Source organism: Anser anser (assembly GCF_964211835.1).
Source record: "Anser anser genome assembly, chromosome: 19".
Classification (NCBI taxonomy): Eukaryota; Metazoa; Chordata; class Aves; order Anseriformes; family Anatidae; genus Anser; species Anser anser.
Genome location: NC_139740.1, coordinates 7,296,453 through 7,320,470, shown reverse-complemented (window position 1 = coordinate 7,320,470; position 24,018 = coordinate 7,296,453). Strand labels below are relative to the sequence as shown.

At 38.0% G+C, this 24,018-nt stretch overlaps 1 protein-coding gene across 1 annotated transcript; it reads left to right on the top strand.

The window, feature by feature from the left end:
- The first annotated feature begins 1,468 nt into the window (after window positions 1-1,468).
- Window positions 1,469-20,370, top strand: MFSD11 (major facilitator superfamily domain containing 11). Its single transcript, XM_083805024.1, has 14 exons — window positions 1,469-1,713; window positions 1,898-2,088; window positions 3,532-3,587; window positions 4,587-4,694; window positions 5,131-5,210; window positions 5,309-5,405; window positions 7,590-7,648; window positions 9,490-9,631; window positions 10,220-10,260; window positions 11,225-11,290; window positions 13,246-13,371; window positions 14,315-14,489; window positions 15,481-15,616; window positions 16,913-20,370. The coding sequence occupies exons 2-14, from the start codon at window positions 1,993-1,995 to the stop codon at window positions 17,075-17,077; spliced, it is 1,347 nt and encodes a 448-aa protein (XP_083661150.1). The 5' UTR covers window positions 1,469-1,713; window positions 1,898-1,992; the 3' UTR covers window positions 17,078-20,370.
- Window positions 20,371-24,018: the final 3,648 nt, after the last annotated feature.

Genomic DNA, 24,018 nt, shown 5'->3' with positions numbered 1-24,018 from the left:
CTCATCTGTTCTGAAATTCCTTATTAATACAAATAAAGACACGGTATGAATAAAGAAAAAAATGAGAAAGCAATTTCAGATTTAGTATTAAAATCCTTATGCTTACTGTAATTGTGTTTAATAAACTTTTTTTTTCTTTACACTGAAGTACAAAATACAATTACATGGATACAAACCCAGAAGCAATGATTTGTTTCTTGCTACAAAGGACTTAAATAAAATAACCCAGCTTTTTAAACATACTTTATTGCTTCAGGCTATATTGTTCTTTTCCTGCTCAGATACTTTTGATTCAAAAATTTTCTGATTCATCTGCTGGAATCCTTCAAAATCTTATCTTTCCAATGATTTCCTTAAAATGACAGAGGGAGCTTCCTCTGTTCCTTTTCCCCTTATATTGATTTGAAGTGAGTTTCACAATAACTTCAAATCGGTATAACCTGCTGTTGCCAAAATAATTGGTCCGGCACACCAGCACAGTTTTCCGTACAGCTGGGTGAATGCTTATGCTAGCACAAGGGGAAGAAGGCAGCGTGAGGGGGACACAGTGGCTAGAGGCACTGGAAACGTGGGATTTATTTTTTTAATGACAGCCTAAATTAACCATAAAAATTGGATCTTAAAAATCCAACCGAACTGTAAATATTTAATATAGGAAAATAAGGTAGTTTCACTTGAATTAAAAACAGAACCTTGATATTCTCATTTCATCTTAGTAAAGCGGCGTCTGCATAGTCCCATTGACTTTCTTCAAGTAAAAGCTGTTTAAAAGGTAAAATTTACATTTTTAGAAAATACAACTCACGAATTAAAAAAAAAATAATATTAAACATGATAGCTGAGGTATGGATTTTGTTTTAGTCCTTTACCGTAGATAGCAGGTGTAAAATTTTGTGATTTGCCGTTTACTTCAATTCTGGATTTGTATCCCTTTCTCTGGCTGGCAGTTAATTGGGGCTCATTTAGCTGAACGCTCTGATCCTGACTTGGGGTTCCTACAGAACGTACACAAGATACTAACAGTAAAAAGCAACAATTTGGTCCGTACAAGGTGTGTGATTCCCTCTCTTAATTTTGCTGATATTTTAACAGAGGTCTTCAAAACTAAAAGATCAATTGATCTTGAATTTATTAGTGAAAAATACCATAAAAAAGCAGAATATTAAGCGTATATTGTCGCTAAAAATGAATGTAGTTGCTTGAGACAAAGCAGGGAAATGTTATAAAGACTGTTTCCTCTCCTGAGTCACTAAGATAATGAAAGGCAGAAGCAATGAGCAGAGCATGTGTATTGGTAGCACTGAAGCACTTAACATTTGGTTTGTCTGAAATGGGAATCTTTTGCCCTTTGGAGTCACTTAGGAGATTTCCACCCTTTCAAGTAGAGGAAACAAAAAAATAGAAAAAAGTGTACTTTCATAAAACTGCATTTCCCATAGTGCACAAGGGCTTTCTGGGCAGGGTCAGCTGATCCGTATTGTGAAATGTTCCCGATTTCCTGTCCAACATACATGGAAATGACTTGTATGTACAAATGTCTCATCTTTCCTTTGTCAGGTGATTTAACAGCTTTTGACTGGAATTCTGATCCAGAACGATGGCAAGAAACTGCGTGGATTAACTAGCTTGATATTTGGAAAGCAGCTTCGTTTGGTGGAAAGAGATGTCACGGAGAAGTAACTGCAGTCTGCTCTGTTAACTTCGTGGGAAAAGGTAGGGAGAATCTTGAGCTTTACCTTTTGAACCTTATTTTTTGTTTGTTTATTTTCTAAGTTACTGACTTCGCAGTACATCATTTAAGGTACTCGACAGGTTTCTTGTTACAGCTATCAAGAAGCAATAAGTAATCATTACGTTTGAAGCGTTCTTTTTAATTTTATTTTTATTTTTTAAACAGGACTTTTAGTGGAAACTAAAGGGAAAACAGGCGTTATTTAAAGGGAAATAGAGTTTTTCCAGACTGAAGCTGAGGACTTGGCAAGAAAACACAAAATGTCTCCTGAATCAAAAAAACTTTTCAACATACTTATTTTGGGAGTCTCATTTATGTTTATATTTACGGCTTTTCAAACATGTGGAAATATTGCGGTAGGTGTGAATTTCAAAACATGCCACATTTGTATCACAGTTTTATTGTCTTTTGCTTTACCGGGGATTTTTTAATATGCAATACATCTTGACATTTTTTCTCCTTTTTTTTTGGTTTAGCATTAACTAGATTAAATTGGTCAACTGGATGTTTAAGCGGTTTATTTCTTGCAACTGTGCCTGATTGTTTAGAAAATTAATTAATCGTGTCAAATGTTAGAACTTCAATGTCTGCTTTGACACTTGGAATATTTAACAGTTGTATCTTTAATATTTCTGATTTTCCTACACAGTCCCTTTCAAAATATTTGACTAAGATGTTATTATTAACCCCTTTTTAATATGTCCGTAGTTTCTCCTAGAGTGTCTTTAGACATTGAGGGGTATGAGGATAACATCTGACAAATAGACTTCCACAATTGCTAGATCTGCCAAGTCACGTTCCATCTGAATAAGAAATTTACTGCTAGTATATCGTGTGTATCTTTGCATGCTGAAGCAAAATTGGGAATAACATAATCCACATTTACTAATTCAAGCATATTTCACTCTTACTGATTAAATGTTTAGAATCTGATAGACCAGATCCTCTGGCTTAGTTATTGACATTGCTTTCAATATGGTTTTATGCTTGACAGGCTGTTAGATTTCAACATACCTCTTGAGCTTACAGGCCTTAGAGCTTCTCTTTTCTTGCGTGTAAGAATCCGTTCTGGGTTCAGACGTATAAATGCCCTTCCTTGCATTATAGAAATAACTACTTACAACAGTTCATGTTAAAATAATTGCACAGCATGATACCATATATCAGTACGTAAGTACAGCACAGTGATCATAAAAGTTCTATTATGCAATGAATTTACAGCATCTCACTGAATTGGACCTAGTAATCATGCAATCATGTACTGTATTGTCATTAAAGTCATTAAAAGTGACTTTCAATCAGATCTGCCACAGAATCCAGCTCATTACATGGTCTCATGATCACTAAAGCTGATTCAGGGGAAAAAAAAACGGAACAGGGTGTTGACAGGAAGGCAGAAAAAATGGAAACTCTTAGCTGAAGTCCAAGAGTCAGGCTAAATTAAGAGTATAGCTTCAGCCTTTTTTTCCCCCACTTTTTGCATGAAGATAGTCATGCATAGTTACCTAAGAGAGGTGTTTTGTGAAACAAAAGTTTTGTAAAATACTTGAAGATCTCTGGTGAAATCATAGTACAATCCTAAAATACTTATTACTGCTTCAAACATAGATGTTTCCCTGCCAAATATCTCCATCTTCAGTGTGGAGGTGTTGTGAGTTGTAATTAACACTTTAAATTAAGTACTTTGCAGGGTCTGTTAATGATAATTTCTAACATTTAATACTGGCTTCAAACCGATGCAAATGTTTTCAAATTACAAGAAACATTCTAACATTATTTCATGTGATTTCTCCTCACAGCAAACTGTTATAACAAATTTAAACAGCACAGATTTTCATGGCAGTGGCTACACAAGGTAATTTACACAGATCTTACTACTTTGCTCCTTGCAGGGTGAAGCTAGTGATAATTACATCTGGTAGAGATATAATCTCAAGAGATTCTGGTGTACTGCTGACTTAAAGCAGTTCAAAATGTGGCCTTCACACACTCGGTCTAGTTTTACTCTGAATTATTAATTTCTAATTGAGGTACATGCCTGTTTTGCGTATTTTCTTTTTAGGGAAAAAACAACATGCAGTCATCGCATTCTCAGCTTTTTATCTTAGAAGATGAAGAATGAAGTTTAAAACTTGCTAAGGCCTTGGTTGTTTGTCCTTGTACACCTCTGTGCCTTTGTGTAGGATGGGTTGTTTGGATCAACTTGCAGGAAATACTGCAATGTAAACATGAAAGGAGCAATCAGAAAGACAAGAAGAGAAGCAAGGTTCAAAGCTGCAAAATACCATTCTGATTGTTTATTGCACTGGCACAGCCAGACTCACCAGGCACAATCAGGGAGCTTTTGTAAACCAATTGATCTGTCATATAGGAAAGCCCGGTTGCTGCTGTGAGAGATTTACAGTCTTAATCTAAATTAAAAGTACAGCTAGCACAAAATACATCTATATAATTTCCGTGGTGTATTTGACAGAAGCTGAAAACCTCACTAATAAATGAAAGAGGTTTTGGTACATTCTCTTGTAGAAGTACTGGGCACAAAATACAGTAATTGTTGGTAAGGCACAATTTGACAAATCTATGTTGTAAATGACAAGACGTGCTGGGTTGCAGTAGTTTGGGACATGATTCATCAGTCCTAGAAACACTGTACGCTCCTATATTCCTAGACAGAGTGCAATGATTGCAGGTAATTAGTCAGAGAAAGGAAGGGAATATTTGAATATGAAAGTTAGGCAGTTACTTAAGTTATGTATACTGATACTTTGGAGTCAGCTGAGCAGTGTTCTTAAACCAGCTGCATTTATAACCTGTATTTTAAGTACTTAACCATCTCTGTTTTTTATTTATGCAGCATGTCCATTATTTATGGAGTATTCTCGGCATCAAACCTTTTCTCACCTTCAGTGGTTGCAATAGTGGGACCTCAACTCTCCATGGTTGTTAGTGGCCTATTTTATAGGCAAGTATTATTTTTGATTTTGTCTGCTTTCTATGAAGTATCTTGCTGTCATTTTTTCACATGTAAGTGCTATGCCATACATGAAATTGCACTGGCTAAGCCAAGCGTCTCGCAGAGCTAGTGTATGTGTCAGTAGGTGAGTAACTTCAAGGTCCTTCAGGCTACTGGAAACAGAGTGTATTTTTTCCTCAGCATTTTCAGACTTTGCTGACTGTAGGGTTCAGGTTGTGGTCCCAGGTTAATGGCTACATTAAAAAAAATTCTGCATGCTTGGTGGAGTTAAAAGCTTACCCTTTTCACACATGACCTGAACTATTTTCCAAGGTCATTTGGGTGACAGTAGAGGATTTAGAAGAAGCCAAGTAAGATACCTGTTTGTCAAAGAACACTGTCCACTTTAAGTCTACATTCAATAAACAGATCTGTTCTCTTCCAGCTTGTACATTGCAATTTTTATCCAGCCTTCTACATGGAGTTTCTACACTGCTTCTGTTTTTATTGGCATTGCAGCTGCTGGTAAGCATTGTTCTTACCCTGCTCACTATTCTTTGCTATATTTGAATATACCTCTAAAACACTTCTATTTCCTGACCAATATCTTTTGCGTATGACAGTACTATGGACGGCACAGGGAAATTGCTTGACTGTAAATTCTGATGAAAACAACATTGGAAGGAACAGTGGAGTATTTTGGGCGCTCTTACAGTCCAGGTAAGCTTTATTTGTTAATATTTTTGGTTGTGTACACATTCTACTTTTTATATTTTTTGATAATTGGTAGACTGCATTAAAAAAAAAAAATCACAAAACCGCCACTGGCATGTTGCAGTCAATGAAGCAGAAGGGAAAGTTAGAAGCAAAAATACTGTTGCTATTGTGCATTACAGAAGAGCGAATGAAAGCTACCTATTGCAAGTCTCTGCTTTTGACATGCTAAAAATATATGTTTCAGTTCTGGGAGCATTTGGTGTATGTAACAGAAATCTTGTTGATTTCGGAGGGCTGTGTTAATTTGTTAGAGGATCCTGAGCGTACCAATGAGCCCTAATGACCCTGTACTGCTTAACCTGGGACCACCACCACACCCCCATGTGCCCCATTTAAGCTCAGTGCTGAGCCTTTACTTCTTCTGGAGCTGTGTTGGAGGAGGACTAGTCTGCAGCTCAGCTACAGGCATGCCTGTGCCTGGCTTAAACCCTTTTGATCTGGACCACAATCCACAAACTGATTTCCCATCTTAGTTCTGCATTGTTACTGTGGACCCGTGTGGCAATTATTGGTTATGACTCTGGCCTGTGGATTGTTTTTTTGACTTGATCTCTGGCTCGCCTTATCGCCACAAGCTTGTCTGATGCTCTGGTCTCTTGGTTGACCTGATCTACAGTCAAGTCTTTAGGCTTGCCCTGTTTGGGGATGTGGAGCTGGCAAAGTGCCTTCCCTGCTGGTTGTTATCCCCCTTGGCTTGTAGCCTTCCTGCCCCGAGGGAGCAGTAGAACCATGCTGCTCCCTGATGAGCTTCCAAAGGGAAGATGCTAAAGGTAGAACTGGCAGTTGGAAGTCAGAAAAGAGAGCTTGTGTTTTTTGTTGATAGTTCTCTGAAGTTATGCTTAATGTGTTGCAGCAACTAATAAAAGCCAACAAAATGCTCAGCCTCAAGAAGGGCAGTGGATGCTGTGTTCCTGCCTTAAGAAACCTTGCCATTGAATATTTTGTGCAGATAGGTTTTATGCATCCCAGGAGAAAGTAATGCAGTTTAAGTATAGGGAAAAATAACACAAGCAAGCTTGAAAATAGAGCTGTAGATTTGAAGAGAGACTAAAAAGGCTGGGGCCAGTCAGTTTGGAGAGGAGGTGGCTGAGGAGGGTTACTCATGGGTTACCAAAACATGAAGGTGGCAGATGAGCTGAACGTAAAGCTGTTACTCACCAAATGCTGGAGCTCTAGTTGCTTGGTGAGACTGGAGGAGGATAGGTTTGGAGCAGTTGAAGTGCCTATTCCCACAATGGATTATAAACTTCTGAAACTTGCTGCCACAGAAGGGTTTGAAGTTGGGTAGCGTCAGCAAAACCAAAAAGGGATCAAAGAAATTCATTGATGGCAGGTCCACAAATGTATCCTGAAGGCAGATGCCTTTTACCACTGCTTGTACAGTAATTCTGGATATTGGGAGATAATGAGGGGAATGAATCACAGTGTTTGGGCTGCTGAGCTTGTGCTAAATTGCATTGCTAAAGCTGTTGGGGAGATAGAATGCTGCATTAATGGAACAGCAGTATGAAGCAGTGGTATGCTTGTTGTGTCCCTTAAGTTTCATGTTCAGGAATTAACATCTTGGTACTTTACCAGAGTAGCAATTTCTACAATCCCAACTAATCGTGCTTTACAGGAAATAAAATGCATGGTTTTACATGAGGAAGCTTCACTCTAGGGCTATTTTGAGTCACCATTCATTCTGAGCTAATGTATTTCAGGAAACTATAGGTAGAAACAGAATTTCCCTTGAGCTGTTGACAATTTAGCATTGCTGGGCCAATATTTCAGGCAAGGCACACGATTCCTAGGGAAGCACTACAAAATTCTCTCTATAGATAGGTCAGCTTTCTAAGCTATACTCATCCAAAATCAGGGAGAGAGGCAACTTAGATGGTAATTTCCTCAGTTTTGCCATCTTGTTGTGTATTGATTCCTAGAAATGAGTGCCTACTATTATGGCACAAAAATCCTCTACTGTTTGAAATATTGTATGGAGTAAGCAGTTTATGTGGAGAATGATTAGCTTCTTTTTCTTTCACAATTCTTTCACTACTTTTGCATAGAATAATATTACCATGATGCTATAAACTTAATCTTACCACAGAAAATGCTGTTCACCTGTTCTGTCCTTTTTGTTCGCAGCTTGTTTTTTGGAAACCTCTACATATACTTTGCTTGGCAAGGAAAAACTTACATAACAGGTGGGTATTACATGTTTGTGGGAAGCTGTCCTTCAGTGTACGGTATCATGAATAAACATGAAATAACTGGAAAGCAGCAAGCACTTTGAATACCTTCTTTTAGGATATTTCCTACAAAGTTATTCAAAATGCTAGTTCAGAATGAAGTTTTCTGTGGTAGCTACCCTAGGATTTTCCTCTGTGCACATGCATGCCAAATACTCCCATTATTGGAAAAGGTGTTCTGGAACGCCTGTGTCTAATATGAATGCTATCCCATTCCAGAGTAAGTTCCCAGTGTAGACCACCCTTATAAATCAGATCAGAGACTGATTAACCTGTGAAATAAAGGAAAAAAGTTTTCTGGCAACTGCTGAAGTCAGTAAGGCAAGATGGGTAGGGCTATCTGCTAAGAAAGCTGCAATAGTGAAAATAGAGCAAACTAAGATTTTAATTACAAAAAGTATTGCTGGAAATTTATTAATAAATAGGGTTAATTGTCCTGTTCTGTAATGATTGTGAGAATTTTCTTTATTGTAGTCTTACGAAGTAAAATATCTACCAGAATGACTATAGCAGAATATCTTCATCTTTTAAACATTGGAATAATTTGTCAGTCAGGAATAAGATGTTGACTTCTAAATGATAATTATCACACTTAAAAATACTGCCCTGTTGAGACGAACAGTCTGCCTCATGTCTCTGTTAGATGAATCTTCTCAGGTTCTCCACAGACTTGGGCTTGGTAGCACAGCACAGGTTAGTTTTGAAAGGTCAGCTCCCATGTTCCATCATCTTTACCCCAGAGATGTGAATGCTATTGAAAGTACAGGAGACACTTTGAATCTGGAGGCCTTGAAGTTCTGTGCCTTCTAAATTTCATTGCCCTTGCTAACCACAAAATACAGCGATTTATTATCAGAGAGTTCTGCTGTTACATTTACCTTCATCTTTAAATGGAAGACACTCTTGATGTCTTGAAACTTCTCTTTATTAAAAGATAGATGTAGGTTTTGGAAGGTTTGACAGTGTTTAAAAATCAATTCCTCCTTCCTTTTACTACCTATATGAGAACATTATAGACATTTCAAGAGGAAGCGCATTTTCTTCTTGATCTGTAATCATACACAGGTTATTTTTAATTGACATAGAACAGCTTCCTGCTTACCTTTAAGCTAAAGTGCAGTAAATATAAGCATAGGCAATGTCCTCAGGTTTTTACGTTAGTTCTCTCACAGTTATTTGCTGTTTCTTGGCATTTTTTCCCCCCACTAATGTTTGCAAATAGGAATGACTTTGGTATTGCAGGTTTTCCTGTGCCAAACAGATTGAGTAGTGCGCCAGAGCAGGTGCAGAGGGCAGTAATTACCTTCTTCCATCTACACATTAGGTGCTGTGTCAGTTGTTGAGGTTTCAGTGGTTTTAAGGCGTTTGTAGTTTACAAGCCTAATAGTTTGATGTTACACTGTTAACATTTGTGATGCTGGTAACAGTTTTTTAGGAATCTGAAAGGTTTTGGCATAGCTTATCTCTACTCTAAATTATACAAGTCTTGAAAGACATACTTTATTCTTCTAATAATTTATGCACTTTCATTGCTAATTGGTTCCTCCTTGGCCATAGCATGTGAGGAAAAGTAAGGGACACTCTTTAATATGACAACATTTTATCAGCATCATAAAACTGAGATAGGAATTTGCCAGCAACTGGGTTCTTTTTGCTCCATATGCAACGTAAGTTTGAAAATTGGTATGCATTTTAAACACTGTTATGAAGTATCCCTGTATTAGTTTTGTGAAGGTGGTTGTCTTAGTTTGAATTACTTTTGCACATCTAGTTATGACTCTTACTTGCTTTTCCAGAGAGCGATCGCAGAACTGTCTTCATTGCGCTGACTGTTATCAGCCTTGTGGGCACAGTTCTCTTCTTTCTGATTAGGAAACAAGAGGACACAAAAGCTCCAGGGGAGGAAGATTCTACTAATGAAATCCCAGGGGACAGCTCGTAAGTGTTTGTGGCAAGTGTTTTCTCCACTGATTGTAAAAGATGTATCTGCCTTTCATCATCTTTCTTGCCCTCATCAGCCCAGGTTAAGGGATGGAACGAGCAGAAATTATTCCCTTCCTTTCTATAAGTTCTCTTGCATACTGACATATTTGTTGCATCTTCTCTAAATGTATAGATGCCACAGCTAAATACATTAGAAATGCTTAGGTAGACAGACAGATTCAGTCCAGTTTTGTCTGAGGCATCATTTTAGATATCTTTGTTTAATTAAAAGCACAATGAATGTGTTAGAACATCATGAACAAGTATACTAGTGAAAAAATGCTCATTGTTAAAAATGCTCAGAAGAAAGTCTGTTGAGCAGGTTAATTTTTGAATGGCATTCACTTGCCCATAAAACAAATTCAACTTGTGGTCAGTAGTTTAAAGTCTCAAACTTCTAACTATATATTAGTATATTCCAGTATATAATGCTGGCCTAAAAAATATACAGACGCTTTCAAAAATGAGTTCAGTTGCTTTCCAGCATGGCAATGAAATGTGGCTATTCTTTTTCCATTTTGACCAAGTCATTTACTTCCCCAGGTCTGCACAAAACAAACTGACAAGAGCAGTGGATGCCTTTAGTAAGTACTCTTTAACGTAAGTTGCTTCAAAAAATACTAACGCATCCTTTACAGCTCTTCATGATTCTGCTGAGGTGTGATAATGTACAAATCACTGAGAAAGAAAAATTTGCAGGCAGATGAGGTTAAGAATTCAGTTATTCCACTTCAAATATAGAACTGGTCTGGCCTACAGGAGAAAAGGAATGCCAAATGGCAGTGGTTTTCAGACCAGCGATGACAGTTCACATAGGGATATGGGACTGAATTTTGAGCCTCGCAGGAATTCAGTTTTCTTTAGAGGTATTGAGCTGGCTTTTTATGCTTCTTCCAGATGGCTGTATCATAGAAACAAAGTTTGACTGCAAGCAAAGATTTACAGTGACTTACACAGATAAGCTCAACAACAACAGGTCACTGCTTGGGAAAGCTAGTGCATGAAAGTAAAATTTTCTTCTCCTTTATGCTGTCATGTTAGTAGAGAAGTTGTATATAGTTTTATTTTGTCACCAAGGGATACCATTTAAATCAACGTTTTTGAACTGGACTGTCCACAGTTTTACTAAGTTTGATATGGTCTGTTGGCGACTTTTAGTTTGTTTTGAGAACATGGAGATCTTCATGGAGAAAGTATTTATTCTTTTTGGAGATAATCACCATGAACTGAGAGTACAAAAATACAATGAGTATAAGGAAAAAAACAACTGTCTACTAATTCTGAAATCATTTGAAAACTGCCTCTCCTGCTTTAATATTTCCCTCTCTTGCATTTCTTACAAAAAAAGATTCCGGGTCAAACCATTTTTTAAAGCACGAGTCAGGGTCTCTCTGTTTAGCACTCTGGTTTTTTTTATTTATTTCAGTAAAGTCACAGTTTGAATAATTTTAACTTATTTTTGCTTTAAGCAAAGAGGAAAAGAAAGTGCAGATACTCTTAATAATGTTAGTGGAAGTTGTATTAATTTCCATTATTATGTCTTTATAGAGAGATCTGTAAAGCTAAGCTTCACCAAGGAGATTCTGCTTCTCAGTGTTACAACAGCCTACACAGGTATGAAGCAAGCAGCGTGTAATGATGTAGCAGTGTTGGGGCCTTGTTTGGGATTTTAACCAATAACCATATAAAGGGAATTGTGTTTCTGTATCTCCACAAATGTTACTTGAATATTTCAGTTATCTTTGAGTTACTCACTTATGATGTTTCTAAGTTCTGCAAAGTGTTTCTGTATGGGAAGAGAGATGTACCTAAGTCTGCTAATGCTGGCATATAATGATACTTTGTTTGGTACGCCCAAATTGAGACTTAGGCAAAATTTACATAGCTAGTTTTAACGTTATTTGGTGCTGAACTATCAGTAGGTTATAGTTTATATTCAGTCCAACTGCATTGCATTTTAATTAAAATTTTTGCAGAGGACACTTTCAGTATCATCTCCATTAGGCTTGTAATGAGATGTGGGAGATTTCCCAGTAGAACCTAGGCTAAAACAAAGACTAAGTAAAAGTTAAGCCATTCAACTGTTGTTGTCTTTAGTATTTACAGTAATAGCTCTCTTTTTATCAACTTCAGTTAAACTTGACCTGCCATCATTTGACCAAAGTATGAGCTGTAGAATAAAAATGCATTTATTTTTGCTGTATATTAAAGCACTTCTTCCACAAAAAACAAACAAACAAAAAAAAAACTATAAAATGTTCAAAATATTCAAATTAAGTTTTAGGAAGGATAGATGCATCTTTAGAACCTCAACTCTGAGTCACCATTATGAAAAAATAACTCTTGTAGGTGAAAAGAAACTTTAAAATGTGAATAAATTATAAATGGTGCCATAAGGTCTGCTAAAGTTTGCAGTCACTTTCCAGTGGAAGTAGTGCTAGTGGTGCAAGCTGACTTAATAGCTGCTAATCTGAGTTGCAAGTTACTTCACAGCATTTCCAGTGTTGTGTTAACCCAAATTAACTCGAATTCCTCATAGAATAGGAATGTGAAGCAAGATAACAAGGCAAGGGAGTTTGGTCTTGCCTGATTAATTTGAAATACGTCTTGAAGGTAAATGGAAAAAGTCAGTTCAGCTTGGAAGAACTATCTGCTGCCATCTGGTGGCTCTTGGTCAATATTGCCAGTTTATAGGAAAACTCAGTTTGATTAAGGTCAACAAAAGTTTTTACATCCCCCCAAAATATGGTCTGATTAATAAGAGTGATCAAAGCTCTGAGTCTACGTGGTTCACATACCATGTTAGATATCCTGCTACTGGTGGACCAGTAAATGGTGTGCTGTATTTTTGCAGTAACAAAAGACGGAGGTGAATGAGAAACAGATTTAGTTTATAACTTTTTCATTAAGCATTACACTTTGTATTCTTTTAATTATATTTCTATTAAGAAGCTAGTATTTTCATACTGGTTCCTTTTGTTGGACTCAGCTACGTTACTTTTCCTTGCAATAATAACAATAGAAAGAAAGAAGAATTTTTAAAAATAGTAGTTGTTCTTGCTCAGTTTTAGTTCATTATGTGTGTTTGGAAAAAGTAAGCAATTCAGTCTAAAAATACTACCTCTTCATTGGGATTTGGAGGTGCAGGGGTCTTACAAATACTATAATCTAGGGAAAAAACATCTTAAACTGAAATTGCTTCATTTCCTCAGTTATTTTAAGTGTTGTTTCACATGGCACTTTCCGTTTGAATGAAACTCCGAAGTTCTTGAAAAGTAGAGATGCAAACTATATATTTAGGGTATATAGGGACTGTCAACAGCAGCCGTACTGACTCTAAGTGCATCTGGTGCTAATTACAGTGGCAGTTTTTTCTAATGTTGTTTCCATAAACTGGCATAGGAAATTATTGTAATTACATAGCTTAAAAATCCTCTTGTTTCCTTCTGTTACGTTTACCTCATTAAAATATGTATTTGAAAGTTACTTTAGGGAAAAACATTTAGACAATGTTTTTTCATAAGCTTTGTAATAGCTCATCTGTCAGTTTTGTTTGGTTTTCTTCAAAGGTTTGGAATTAACATTCTTTTCTGGAGTATATGGAACATGTATTGGTGCTGTGAATAGGTTTGGTGGTGAAGAGAAAAGCCTTATTGGTCTCTCTGGTATTTTTATTGGTGTTGGAGAAATTTTAGGTGAGTCTAAACTTATTGCTTTCTAGAGGAGAAAGGGTTTAAGATGTTGTAGTTATTCAAAAGGTTTTTTGTATTTAGCTGAATAGTGTCTTTCAAGCTTCTAGCAACGATTACGTGAACAAAAAATAAAATCTCGAATAAAATTGTCAGCATGGTTCTTTATTGCACTGTGAATTATATAGCACACCATGTAAAGTGAATGCAGAGTAGGATGTGAAATACTGTTGGCTATGAATCTTAAGATTCTGTGGTGTTCTTGGGTTAGTGCAGAGGAACACAAAATTTAGGATGGGAGAAACTCTGCATTTGGTAATTTTCAGCATTTTTGATATTTTGTTCTTATATTGTATTCTCTTTACATTTATTATTTAAGTGATATCTTAACTGTTTTTCATTAAGTACACAAGATTTTTCTTAAAAGCTTGTGTTAAGTGAGATTTGATTTCTGAGTAAAACTGAATGTAGATAGTGTTAATTAATATTTTCTTGTTTAAACTCAAGTATTGCAGCATTTAAACACACTTTGTGTTGGCAAGTAGCTTGGCTACATAGAGAGGTGCGTGCTTTTGCAGTTACCAAAGCTAAGCACAAGGTCGTCCCTTTTTACTTCATACTGTTGTGATCCTGGAGGAAACAGTGGTCTGGCAAAATACCTTGCAAAAAGGTTAAGTGTTGTTTTCAGCACTCGTCTGATAAATCCCCTGCCTACGTTTTCTCAGACATCTCTAGCAACCCAGAGGTTCTGTTATCTGGCAAGCAGGCCTGGCAGAGCTGGCAAACTCCTTGGGGCTGGTTTCATATCTGTAAATATATTTCATTTATTTAACATGGGGAAAGTTACAGCATGTTTTCATCATTTTTCTGTTTCCAGTATTTTAGGTTTGGTTCTGTTCTTTATCTCTCCAGTTCTGATTTAATTATTTGATCTTTTCCATTTCTACAGGTGGAGGAATCTTTGGTTTACTAAGCAAGAATAATCGCTTTGGCAGGAACCCTGTTGTGATGCTAGGCATCATTATTCATTTCATAGCCTTTTATTTAATTTTTTTAAACATGCCAAATGATGCCCCTATTGCTCCCATGGAAGGAACAGATGGTGTTGCTTATATGATTCCAAGGTATGTAAGCTCTTTACTCTGGCTGGTATATCTCAAGATGTGTATAAACAGCCTGTACTTCTAACAGAAAACTCCTTGAAGCTGCTTTTCTGTGTAGAGACTAAGCCTGTAGGAAGGCTTTTGGAAGTTCTTGGTAATATTTATGTTAGATATTCTACCAGTGCGCACTCATTTTAGGAATTTTAAAAAGCATGAGGATATTTGGCAGCAATTATGCCATTTGAGAACATGACTCTTACAGGTATGACCAACAACTATTGTGCTAGATGTCAGGAATTCAGTTTAACTGTTGGGCTCAGTTTTACAATAGCATGGAGCACCAGCCTTGCACTGTAGCTCTAGTTTCCAAAGTCTTTGAATGCTCTTTGTTGAAGTCCACTTGATCTAGTTTGAGCCATGCTCTGCCTGTCTTACACTGCTCGATGTTAGGGGAAGAATATAGGGAGCTTTCTTATCTCATCATTGCAACCTTTTGGGGTGTATCTTTGCCAGTTTGCATGAAGCTAGTGTTGTCAGTTTGTGCAGGCACAGCTGCTAAGATGCAATTACAAGCATTTGTGCCTGTACAGGCACCTTTTTTTTTTTTAACCGGAGTATCTTTCTGCAATATGAATTGGTCGTTCTTTCGTATTCCCACAGTTTCTGTGACTTCACCATATGTGTCTTAGCTTTCGATCACTACCATGTGGGCTTTGTGGCTCCAGGCACCAAAATAAGTTTTTAGCAATTCTAATTCAGTTTAGAATCAATTGTTGGTAATACTAGCAGAAGTCTTGGCATTCAAGAAATTAAAATCTGATGAAACTATTCTTTTTGCCAGCCAAATGTTCCCAGTTCTTTTCCAGTGAAATTTAAAGTTTGATAACTTTCTTCCATTCTCCATTTCCAAGTAAGTCTGCCAAAAAATAGTTCGTAGGCTCGTACATTAGCTAGTAGCTGTGTAAGCTGTTTGAATGAATGATTCTCAAATTTGGTTCACTTTTTCCTTCAGCAAAGAAGTGGCCATATTCTGCAGCTTTCTGTTGGGCCTGGGAGACAGCTGCTTTAATACCCAACTCCTCAGCATTTTAGGATTCCTGTATTCTGAAGACAGTGCTCCTGCCTTTGCCATCTTTAAGTTTGTTCAGGTACTACATCACACAGCTTTTTGAATGTATGATTGTTGGAATATTATTGAAGTAACAGGTTGGCTTCTTTAATGAGCTCAAGAAAATGTTATTTCCACAGAGGATGTGAACCTGTTTTTCACAGAAGAGTTTTCAAGTAGGAGTAGCTTGATTGTATAGCTTGCTGTGATTATGTAATCAAACTGCTATTACAAGTTTTGCGGGAGATTAGAAATACTGGAAACTCTTGTTTAAAGTCAGTAGACTTGCACAGTTAAGCAGGCTTGAGTTTTATTTAAATATTTGTCTGTGGAATTTATTTACTTAAGTTTTTAGTTACAGGATTGAGTTAAAAGGAAAAAAAGTTTTAAGTAGTGGTTGAAGAGTTTGCAGGTGTTGTGTTACATCATTGGGCGTTACCAGGTGGGTGTGCAGACAAAAGAAAAATTATTTTTTACTTGTTTTTAAGTTGTCATAATGCCAAAACGGATGTATTTATGCTAGCTGAAGACTCAGCGAAAAGTCTTCATATGTATGTTCTGGATAGATCGCTTTGCTCACAGGAATTAACCGTGTTTGATAATGACAGGTTAAAATCTGCGTTAATCAGAGGTATCAGTAGGAAAACTGAGGCACAAGGTATTGAAACTATTCACAGATGGCCATACCATAGTAAATTAGTGCCGGGAGGAGAGTCCAGGGTGTGTCCAGTTTAAAAGATTATCATTGCTTGCCTTAGGGCTTTTGTCTTCTGTGATGTTTTTTCTGGTGCACTGCTCCATCTTATATATGTTCTCAGTGATATCTAAAATCTGAGATAGACAGAAAAGGTAAAGATTCTTTATGCAAGCTTTAATGAAAATTTTACCCTTAAACAGGATATACTGCAAGCGAGCAGCAACGCCTGTCAAAACTTCCAGCTATTTTGCTATAGAATATTTTGTGATGCTGTAAAGCTGAAAATAGGTTTTCTGGATTTTGTCCTAAAGCCTTGGCTGTGTCGCTTCTAGACAAAATGTTTTGAAATACCAGAGAACTGTACTTGCTATGCAACACACGTTTTTGGATGTGGTGTTCACTTTCTATAGCTTATGCTATTTAAATAACAAGTAAAAACTAAATCTGTTGTATATCAAATCAAGGCATATGTTGAGGTATAATGAAGTTTAAGATCGCATATCTTCTAAAGAAGTGTATCAAGGGATGCATGTTAACTATGTGTGTATCAGTTCGCATATCATTTTGATCATCCTTATATAGCAATGCTGGACTGGATATCTACACATACGGTCTTTCACTTTGCTTTTGTTTTCTCAGTCCATCTGTGCTGCAGTTGCATATTTCTACAGCAACTACTTCCTTCTGCAGTGGCAACTCCTCATCATGGTGGTTGTGGGCTTCTTCGGAACAGTCACCTTCTTTACAGTGGAGTGGAAAGCAGCGGCTCTTCGTGCTCGTGGCTCTGAGTACAGCAGCATTTGATCTAGATACACCACACTTAGTCCAACGTAAGGAAAAACACAGGCACACTTACTGTCAAGTGATGTGGGAAGGTGAAAAGATCAAGTTGAAGAGATTAAGATGGAGGAAGCTACTACTAAACTGCCATCAGAGTAACTGAACGTGAAACATGGGAGGAAAAAATGCCAAGTCTGAAAACGTTTTTTCTTTAATCAGCCGAGTGTGGCATGCGTGCTCTTAAAAATCCTGTGTTAGAGATGGGAGCAAATAGAGATTTATATATTGAACAATTCTGTTCTAAGCCATACCTTCCTGAAGGTGTAATTGCCTAATTTCACTCTATTATTCACTTCAGAATTATTTTTTCATATATTATTTTTTACCTGTGTTCTAGTTCTGCAGACACTTAAGTTCTTCTGTTGAATGAGCAATACTTTCATTAGGCGTTATTACAGAATGTGTCTGTACAACTGAAAAATGAATTCGTCACTGACTTGTTCAACGATTAGATATGCAGAAGTATTTCTGTGGGAAATGTTGCCTTACTACTTTAACTGAAAGTCTTCAAATTCTTGTTTACAAGAATTTGCTTTACTTAGTCATCTTAAAGACATGGTCATGTGAAGTCCTGGTATTTGAAAACAGCTTGTAGGCTCAGCATCTATCAGCATTGAACGGCGTTGGGATAGCTGCTGTAACTTTCTCAGGGTGGTGCTATATGAAGGACCACAAGACATGGCTTCCCTCGCAGAATTCCAAATAGCCCTTTTGAGTTCACTGAAACCTTCGTCATAATCTGTGTTGGAAGCATTGTCAAAGATACCTTTTAGAAGTACAAACGGACTCAGAGTATGAACTGTAAGAATAATCTTGTGGTGTTCATTCTACAGCATAGTCTAAAAATACCTGACACGATTGACGTAAGCTGTTTTGTTCAATATATTTTGGGAATACTGTACTGTAATCTCATTCTGCAAAATGTGAAAACAAGCTGAATAGCACAGCAACTAAGTTTTAATCCGAACTGTTGTAGATGGTAGTATAATGTAGGCAGCAAATGAAAATCCACCTTGATTTTATCCGTCTACATGACATTAATTCTTGCAGCTTTGTTTCCATCCAGCAGACAAGATGCAGCTGAGAGCAGATGTGGAAGACCGAGAAAGGTGTGTCCTTCGACACTCCTATTTTTAGAAAAGTACTGTTTGCTAGCCTTTTTATGTACAGACAGAATGCAAATGTCTTATTTTTGAAGAAGTTTAAAAAAAAAAAAGTTGACTCAGAGTATTTGTCAGTAGCTCCATGTCAGTAGCTGCATGTCATAACTACGTAGGTGTACCCGAGGTTAAACTTTGTGAGGGAGTGCAGTATTTCCCATGACATTTGCTGTCACTTTTACTCTCACAGAGCATGTAACACTACTCCTATGAAGCACAGCTGTCTTCATGCACAATAAAATAGCAAAGAGTTATTTTAGAGGCACATAGAAAGATTTTAAATTCACTCCAGGTTTTTGCTGTGAGTTAGTTCATAGGGTGTTAGGGAGGATTAGAGGGCACCTGAACATTTGGCAAGCAAAGAAATGCAAGGACAGGCAGGAAAGCCTTCGTGTATTCCCAGGAGATTTAATGAATAATGTTAAAAAAAAAAAAAAAAGCACACATTGACTGAGGGGTTATTGAAGTCATTCCAATTTGTCAAACTGGATGTTCAGTATGCAGTCACAAAAAGTGAGTAGCAGCGCTCTAATGCTCTTATCCATTCCTGTTCTCCTGTAATTGGAACCATACTAGTTATATCTTGAACACCCGAAGGTATACATTTGAGGTGATATGTTATACATCGTGGATGATAGGACGCTGTCAGTGATTACACTTCTCTTGTTGCTATGTATTTGTATTTTCTCCCAAATACTGTAAGTGATCAAGTTTTTTTTTTTAAGATACGGAGTTACTTTTCTCTCTGGTTATTTGTGGGACCTGTTCTCGCCGTACATATCAACAAGAGAAGGTACTGAAAGTCCACAAGGAACAACTTTGTCTTGCAGGGAGGGAAAATGATTCTCAGGTCTTGTGGTAATGAGTAACTTTTAAATGCATTTAAAGTGATGCAGTTTAATTTTAGCTAGGTAACGCCTCTCATGAGGTTGCTTTTAAAATTGATCCCTTTTAATGAACTTCTGTGGTGTTCATCTGCAGCATAAGAATTATATCAACTATTTTATTAGAAATTGAAGGAAATCTCTAAGTTTGTGTAGCTTCAGCAAGCATTTTGAAGCCAACTTTCAGGGATCCTAATGAACTAGGAGTTGTGCATGTTCAGTATGTATGTGAATCAGATGTTTTACTCTTTTTTCCTCTTTCTGTTCTGCTTGGTCTGACTCAATACTGGATGATGTTAGAAGGCCATTCAGAACTATTTATTGGGTCATTGAAGTGAAGTATTATTGCTCTGACAAGTTTTACAAGGCTATCTGTGATGCAGTTTAGAGAATTTCATGGATTTCATTTTTTATTTTACTATTAACTATCTAAGTGTAACTTTTAACTTTTGATCTTAAGAAACCGTTCTCAGTTAATCAAGCTGGCCATGACACTGGATTGCCTTTCACTTATTTCCTTGATTTGTTGGGTAATAAAAATCCACACAGCAATACACAATAGTTTGGTCAGAATTTTTGGTATAGCAGTATGAAGAATAGGAATGCTGGCATCCATTATCATTCCATCTCTTAATCTTTTTATCAGTATTTACCATCCCTGAGACTGTACCCCATTCATTTCGCTTCCTTGATCTTTGAACAATTTCACATTAATCTGAGTTGTAAGCTTACTGTTTATTTCAGTGGGATTTGAAAAAAAGGCTTTTGCTGTATTTGTGCTATCACGGTTTTGTTTTATGTTAGAGATTTTATCTTTAAGTGAAAGTACACATTAATTTGCTTAGGTTTATTAAAAATATCTTTTTTGCTGCTTGTATCCTTTTACATTGTTACTAGTCTAATATCCTGACATATCACATCCAAGTTTTTCAAACAAATGCTAAGAGGAAATGAAAACTGATATTCATGACTTCTGAGTGCCAAAGAAGCTGCTGTAAATTAGTCTTTCATGCATATCGTATAAGCATATCTATATTTTTGTCTTGCCAGTCGGTTTTCCTTCTGATATAATATGAATGTATGCAAAGAGAATTTCTACTGCTCTAGACCTCATTCATAATTAAGTTATGTCCTTCTTATTTTTGTTGTGATCATTTCATTTGGTACAAGCTATGTTAGAAAGCTGATATAAATAAGGGAAAAAATTATAAAATGTTCTTTATAAGTCTGATCTTTATAACCTTCTGCCGATACAGCTAAACTAGTGAGGGATATTTGGGGGGAAGTCATAACTTTTACTGAGGTCACTGACTTAGCAGAAGCCCTCCTGTGGTGTGCCTATTTAAAAGCTACAAGTCTGCTGGTATAGTTCTTCACATTTTTGTGACCGGTTTAAACTGTATGGGAAAGAGCTTCCTGGTGGGGTATGTTGGTTAAGCTTTCTGGAGAATAATTTTAGCGTAGAAAACTATAAATTCGGGTCTTGTGTGAGTTGACCAGACTGAGAAAGCTCCGCTTGCCTTTCTGTTAACTCCACTAGTTTACTTCAGCTGGGGAACGTGGCTCCCTTGACAGCCTACATTAAATGCCAGTGAGTAATGCTGCGGAGGTTGCCTAGGAGTTTGCCTCTGCTTGAAAAGTAGGCCATGCATGAAGAGAACTTCACATTTTCTAGAGCAATGTTTAATTGTTTGCTGTCAGCAAAAGGAAGAAAACCAAAAAGGCAGAATTAAAGGTGGAGCTGAAGTCAAGAAGTTAGCTGCTTGTCATTCTGATGTGCCTGCATTGGTTCAGGAGCAGGGGTGAGAGTCTCTGTCGGTTGTTGTTTCTGCAGATAAATTCAGACTGACACTTTGATAAGCTTAATTTTGGAAATTATGCTCGTGCCAAAAGAGAAGCACTAACAAGAGTGGAAGAAACTGCCCTAAAGAGGAACAGAACGAATCTGAACTGAGGAAACACTTCACAGCAGGCACGTGGAGGGGATGCTTTGTGCAGTTGAGTTTGGGCATGTAGCTGCTGCTGCTGGAATTAACTCAATTTCCGTTTGTTTCATGCTTTCTCTGCTGTCTTAGTTACTTCAGTTGTTGAATGTCCTCTTCTGAGCTATCCTGTCATTTCTTTACACTTTGCCATTGTCAAATTAATTTTAAATCTAATGGTTGAGATCTTTTTTTACTTTTATAGAAGGTGGGTTTAGGTTAGAATTCATGATGCATTAATTGAGAACAGGCTCACAGTTATCCTAATGAAAACACTGATTTCAAGTGTATTGCGTGAAAACAGCCTCTATGACGTTTCTTTACATGGTCACAGCCACACAAATAAAAAAGACAATGATTTTGTTAATACGCTTTGGAAGTCATCAGAATTACTCTTAAACTGTTTTAAACATTGGGGGGGCAACTTTGTAAAGAAAAAGAGATGGTCTTAACTGATGGATCTCTAAAGTATTTTGTCATCAGTAAGGGCTTGCTTAGGAAAACAAAGGTATTTTGTTTTGTGCCAAGCAGCCCTTTCGAGCAACTTAATCCTAGCTATGGCATAGGCTAGAGAAATGTCATAAGGAAATGAGGGTGGGTGATTCAGTCCTGGCCCACTCCATCTCTGTGTGTGGATTTAAGAACACATCTTTCAAAAAGTGATCCTGTTGGCAAGAAGAGAATGATCCAATTTTATTTTTTTATTGATTCCTCTTCCATTATCCTTTCCCATGGCTTTGGATACTTTTCTGCTGATACTTTGCTCCAAATTCAAGTGTTGCATGTCTGATACTCCAAGAAATTATCAGAACTGTGGCTTGCAGCTAGCTGTTTAAATCCTGCTTATCTAAAATCAAGTGGAGGTGAGGAGGGTGGTTGTCCCATCAGAGACTGGGTGGTTAAAGTCCATGGTTTGGTGCACGTCCTGTCTTCTTGTTGTGACTGGATGGGGTGGAGGGAGCAGCTGGGGATGGCTTTGGCTGTTGTTTGGGTTGCACTGGCTTGTATATGAAAACATGACTGCAGAGGGGAAAGAGGGGAAGGTGCCCAATGCCATGAAGCCAGTACAGACAGATTTTTCCCCGCTGCATTTTTCCCTGAAGATGCTGTCATTTGCAAATTCCTCAAAAATCCTCCGTGGTTCCAGAGTGTGACATCTAGGTGGCCTTGGTATTCTAATTTCCGAGATAAAGTATCTGTATTCAATTGCTGACTGTAAAATCCTTTATATGTGCAAATAGAAGAAGAACCTCCTAGGTTAGCTTCCGTTGCACTCAGCCCTTTTGAGTCTTTGGATAAAAGGACATTTAGGAGGTTGTGCTTCAAAGTTAAATCATAAAGGGGGGGGGGGAGAGAATAGAAGGGCTTGTGCCTTAAATGAAGAATCATTCATTCTGTCATAATGAAGGGAAACAGCTATTCGTTAAGGTCACTTAGTGAAATTAACTTCAATTAAGCAGCTTTACTAAAGGCAACGGTGACTGCTTATTGTCAGAGCCACTCGTCTTGTAATGCCTGACCTGCGGAGTTTGTTATGATTAATAATCTTCATTTAAAGAAAACAAAAAACAATTACACAGATAATAGCTTGTTTAAAAGAGCCTCGCCACCATACATCACTATTTGTTTCGTGCTTGCGGAAGTATAACTGGTACAGAGCATTTACCTGCTCCCGTGCTGAGTGGTTGTGCTAAGGAAATAAAACACTTCCTCCGCAGCCATGCAGGCAGGTCACTAACGCATCATTCGAGCAGTCCTCCGGTTGAACCAGTGAATTGGCGTGACCTTATGTTTTCCAGAGTAAATGTCTAATTGCTGATTTTTTTATTAAAAACGCATTTTATGAGCAGATGCGCTGGTTGGCCCTGTGATTTGGGGATAAGGTGTTGGAGCGATGGGTGGAACGCCAGCCTGGAGGCAGCTGTCAGACACCCTGCGGGTGTCTGTCCAGAGGTGGGAGTGGGATGCCCAGCTGAGAGCCGTCCGATGGTGCCTGTTGCTGCTTGTGTCACGCCTCTCAACAGCTGAGGATGCCCCGGGCTGCATGTTATGCTCACTTCTGTGACAGCATGGTGCTGAAAAGGGGAGGAACTGGGAGGAATCACAAGCTGCCAGGGCACTTCTGCCCTGTTCAGGCAGCGAGGCTGATGGAAGAGTGCAGGTGGAGGACAGCTGTGAAGGCTCAGCGTTTCCCCTTACTGCTAATTTATCTGTAAGAATAATCTAAAATTTGCAGACTACGTTTTTAAATTGACTTTCTTCCCAATATGTGTATCCCTGTGAAATACTTGTATAGAATATAAATGACCGCTGTTCTGATGTATTGCTGTGCTCAGACAACGCATGCAGCAGCTGGTGCTTCCCGTTAGGGGTGTTCTCCGTGCACACCGGTGATGCGGCCTCGCAGCACGATGAAGGTGACTGCTCCTCCTCCCTGCTCTTCCTCCCCTCGGCGCTGGGACTCTTCCTCTGCCTTTGGAGGCTGCAGGCACGGGCGTGAGACCGATGCTCTCCCTTGGCGTGTTGGGCTGCGCAGTGGGTAGGCACTAGGCAGTGCTGAACTCATCAGTAAAAGGGCCACTTGTGCTCTAATTGGGATTTCTGGAGGAAAATATGGCACGAGTGAGACTTTTTTCTCCATTTTCTCCAAACAGGAATGTTCCAGTGCTCACATTCGCATGCCGCCCCTACCTCAATGCGGAGCAAAGTAGAGCAGCAATCACAGGCAGAGCTCAATGACAGTTATGAATAATTATAATAATCATACTTCGTTAGAGCCTAATTCTGCAACTTCTCAGCCGTGTCAGGAAGACACGAAGCGCTGCCCTTTCCCAGCCTGCGGCGGAGGCCGGTGCATGGTGCCCCTGCGGGTGCTCGGC

Coding starts and splice junctions, on each gene's coding strand:
- MFSD11 (XM_083805024.1), top strand. CDS start 1,993: ATGTCTCCTGAATCAAAAAAACTTTTCAACATACTTATTTTGGGAGTC. Junction 5,211..5,308: donor TATTGGCATTGCAGCTGCTG/GTAAGCATTGTT, acceptor TGCGTATGACAG/TACTATGGACGGCACAGGGA. Junction 5,406..7,589: donor TGGGCGCTCTTACAGTCCAG/GTAAGCTTTATT, acceptor TTTTGTTCGCAG/CTTGTTTTTTGGAAACCTCT.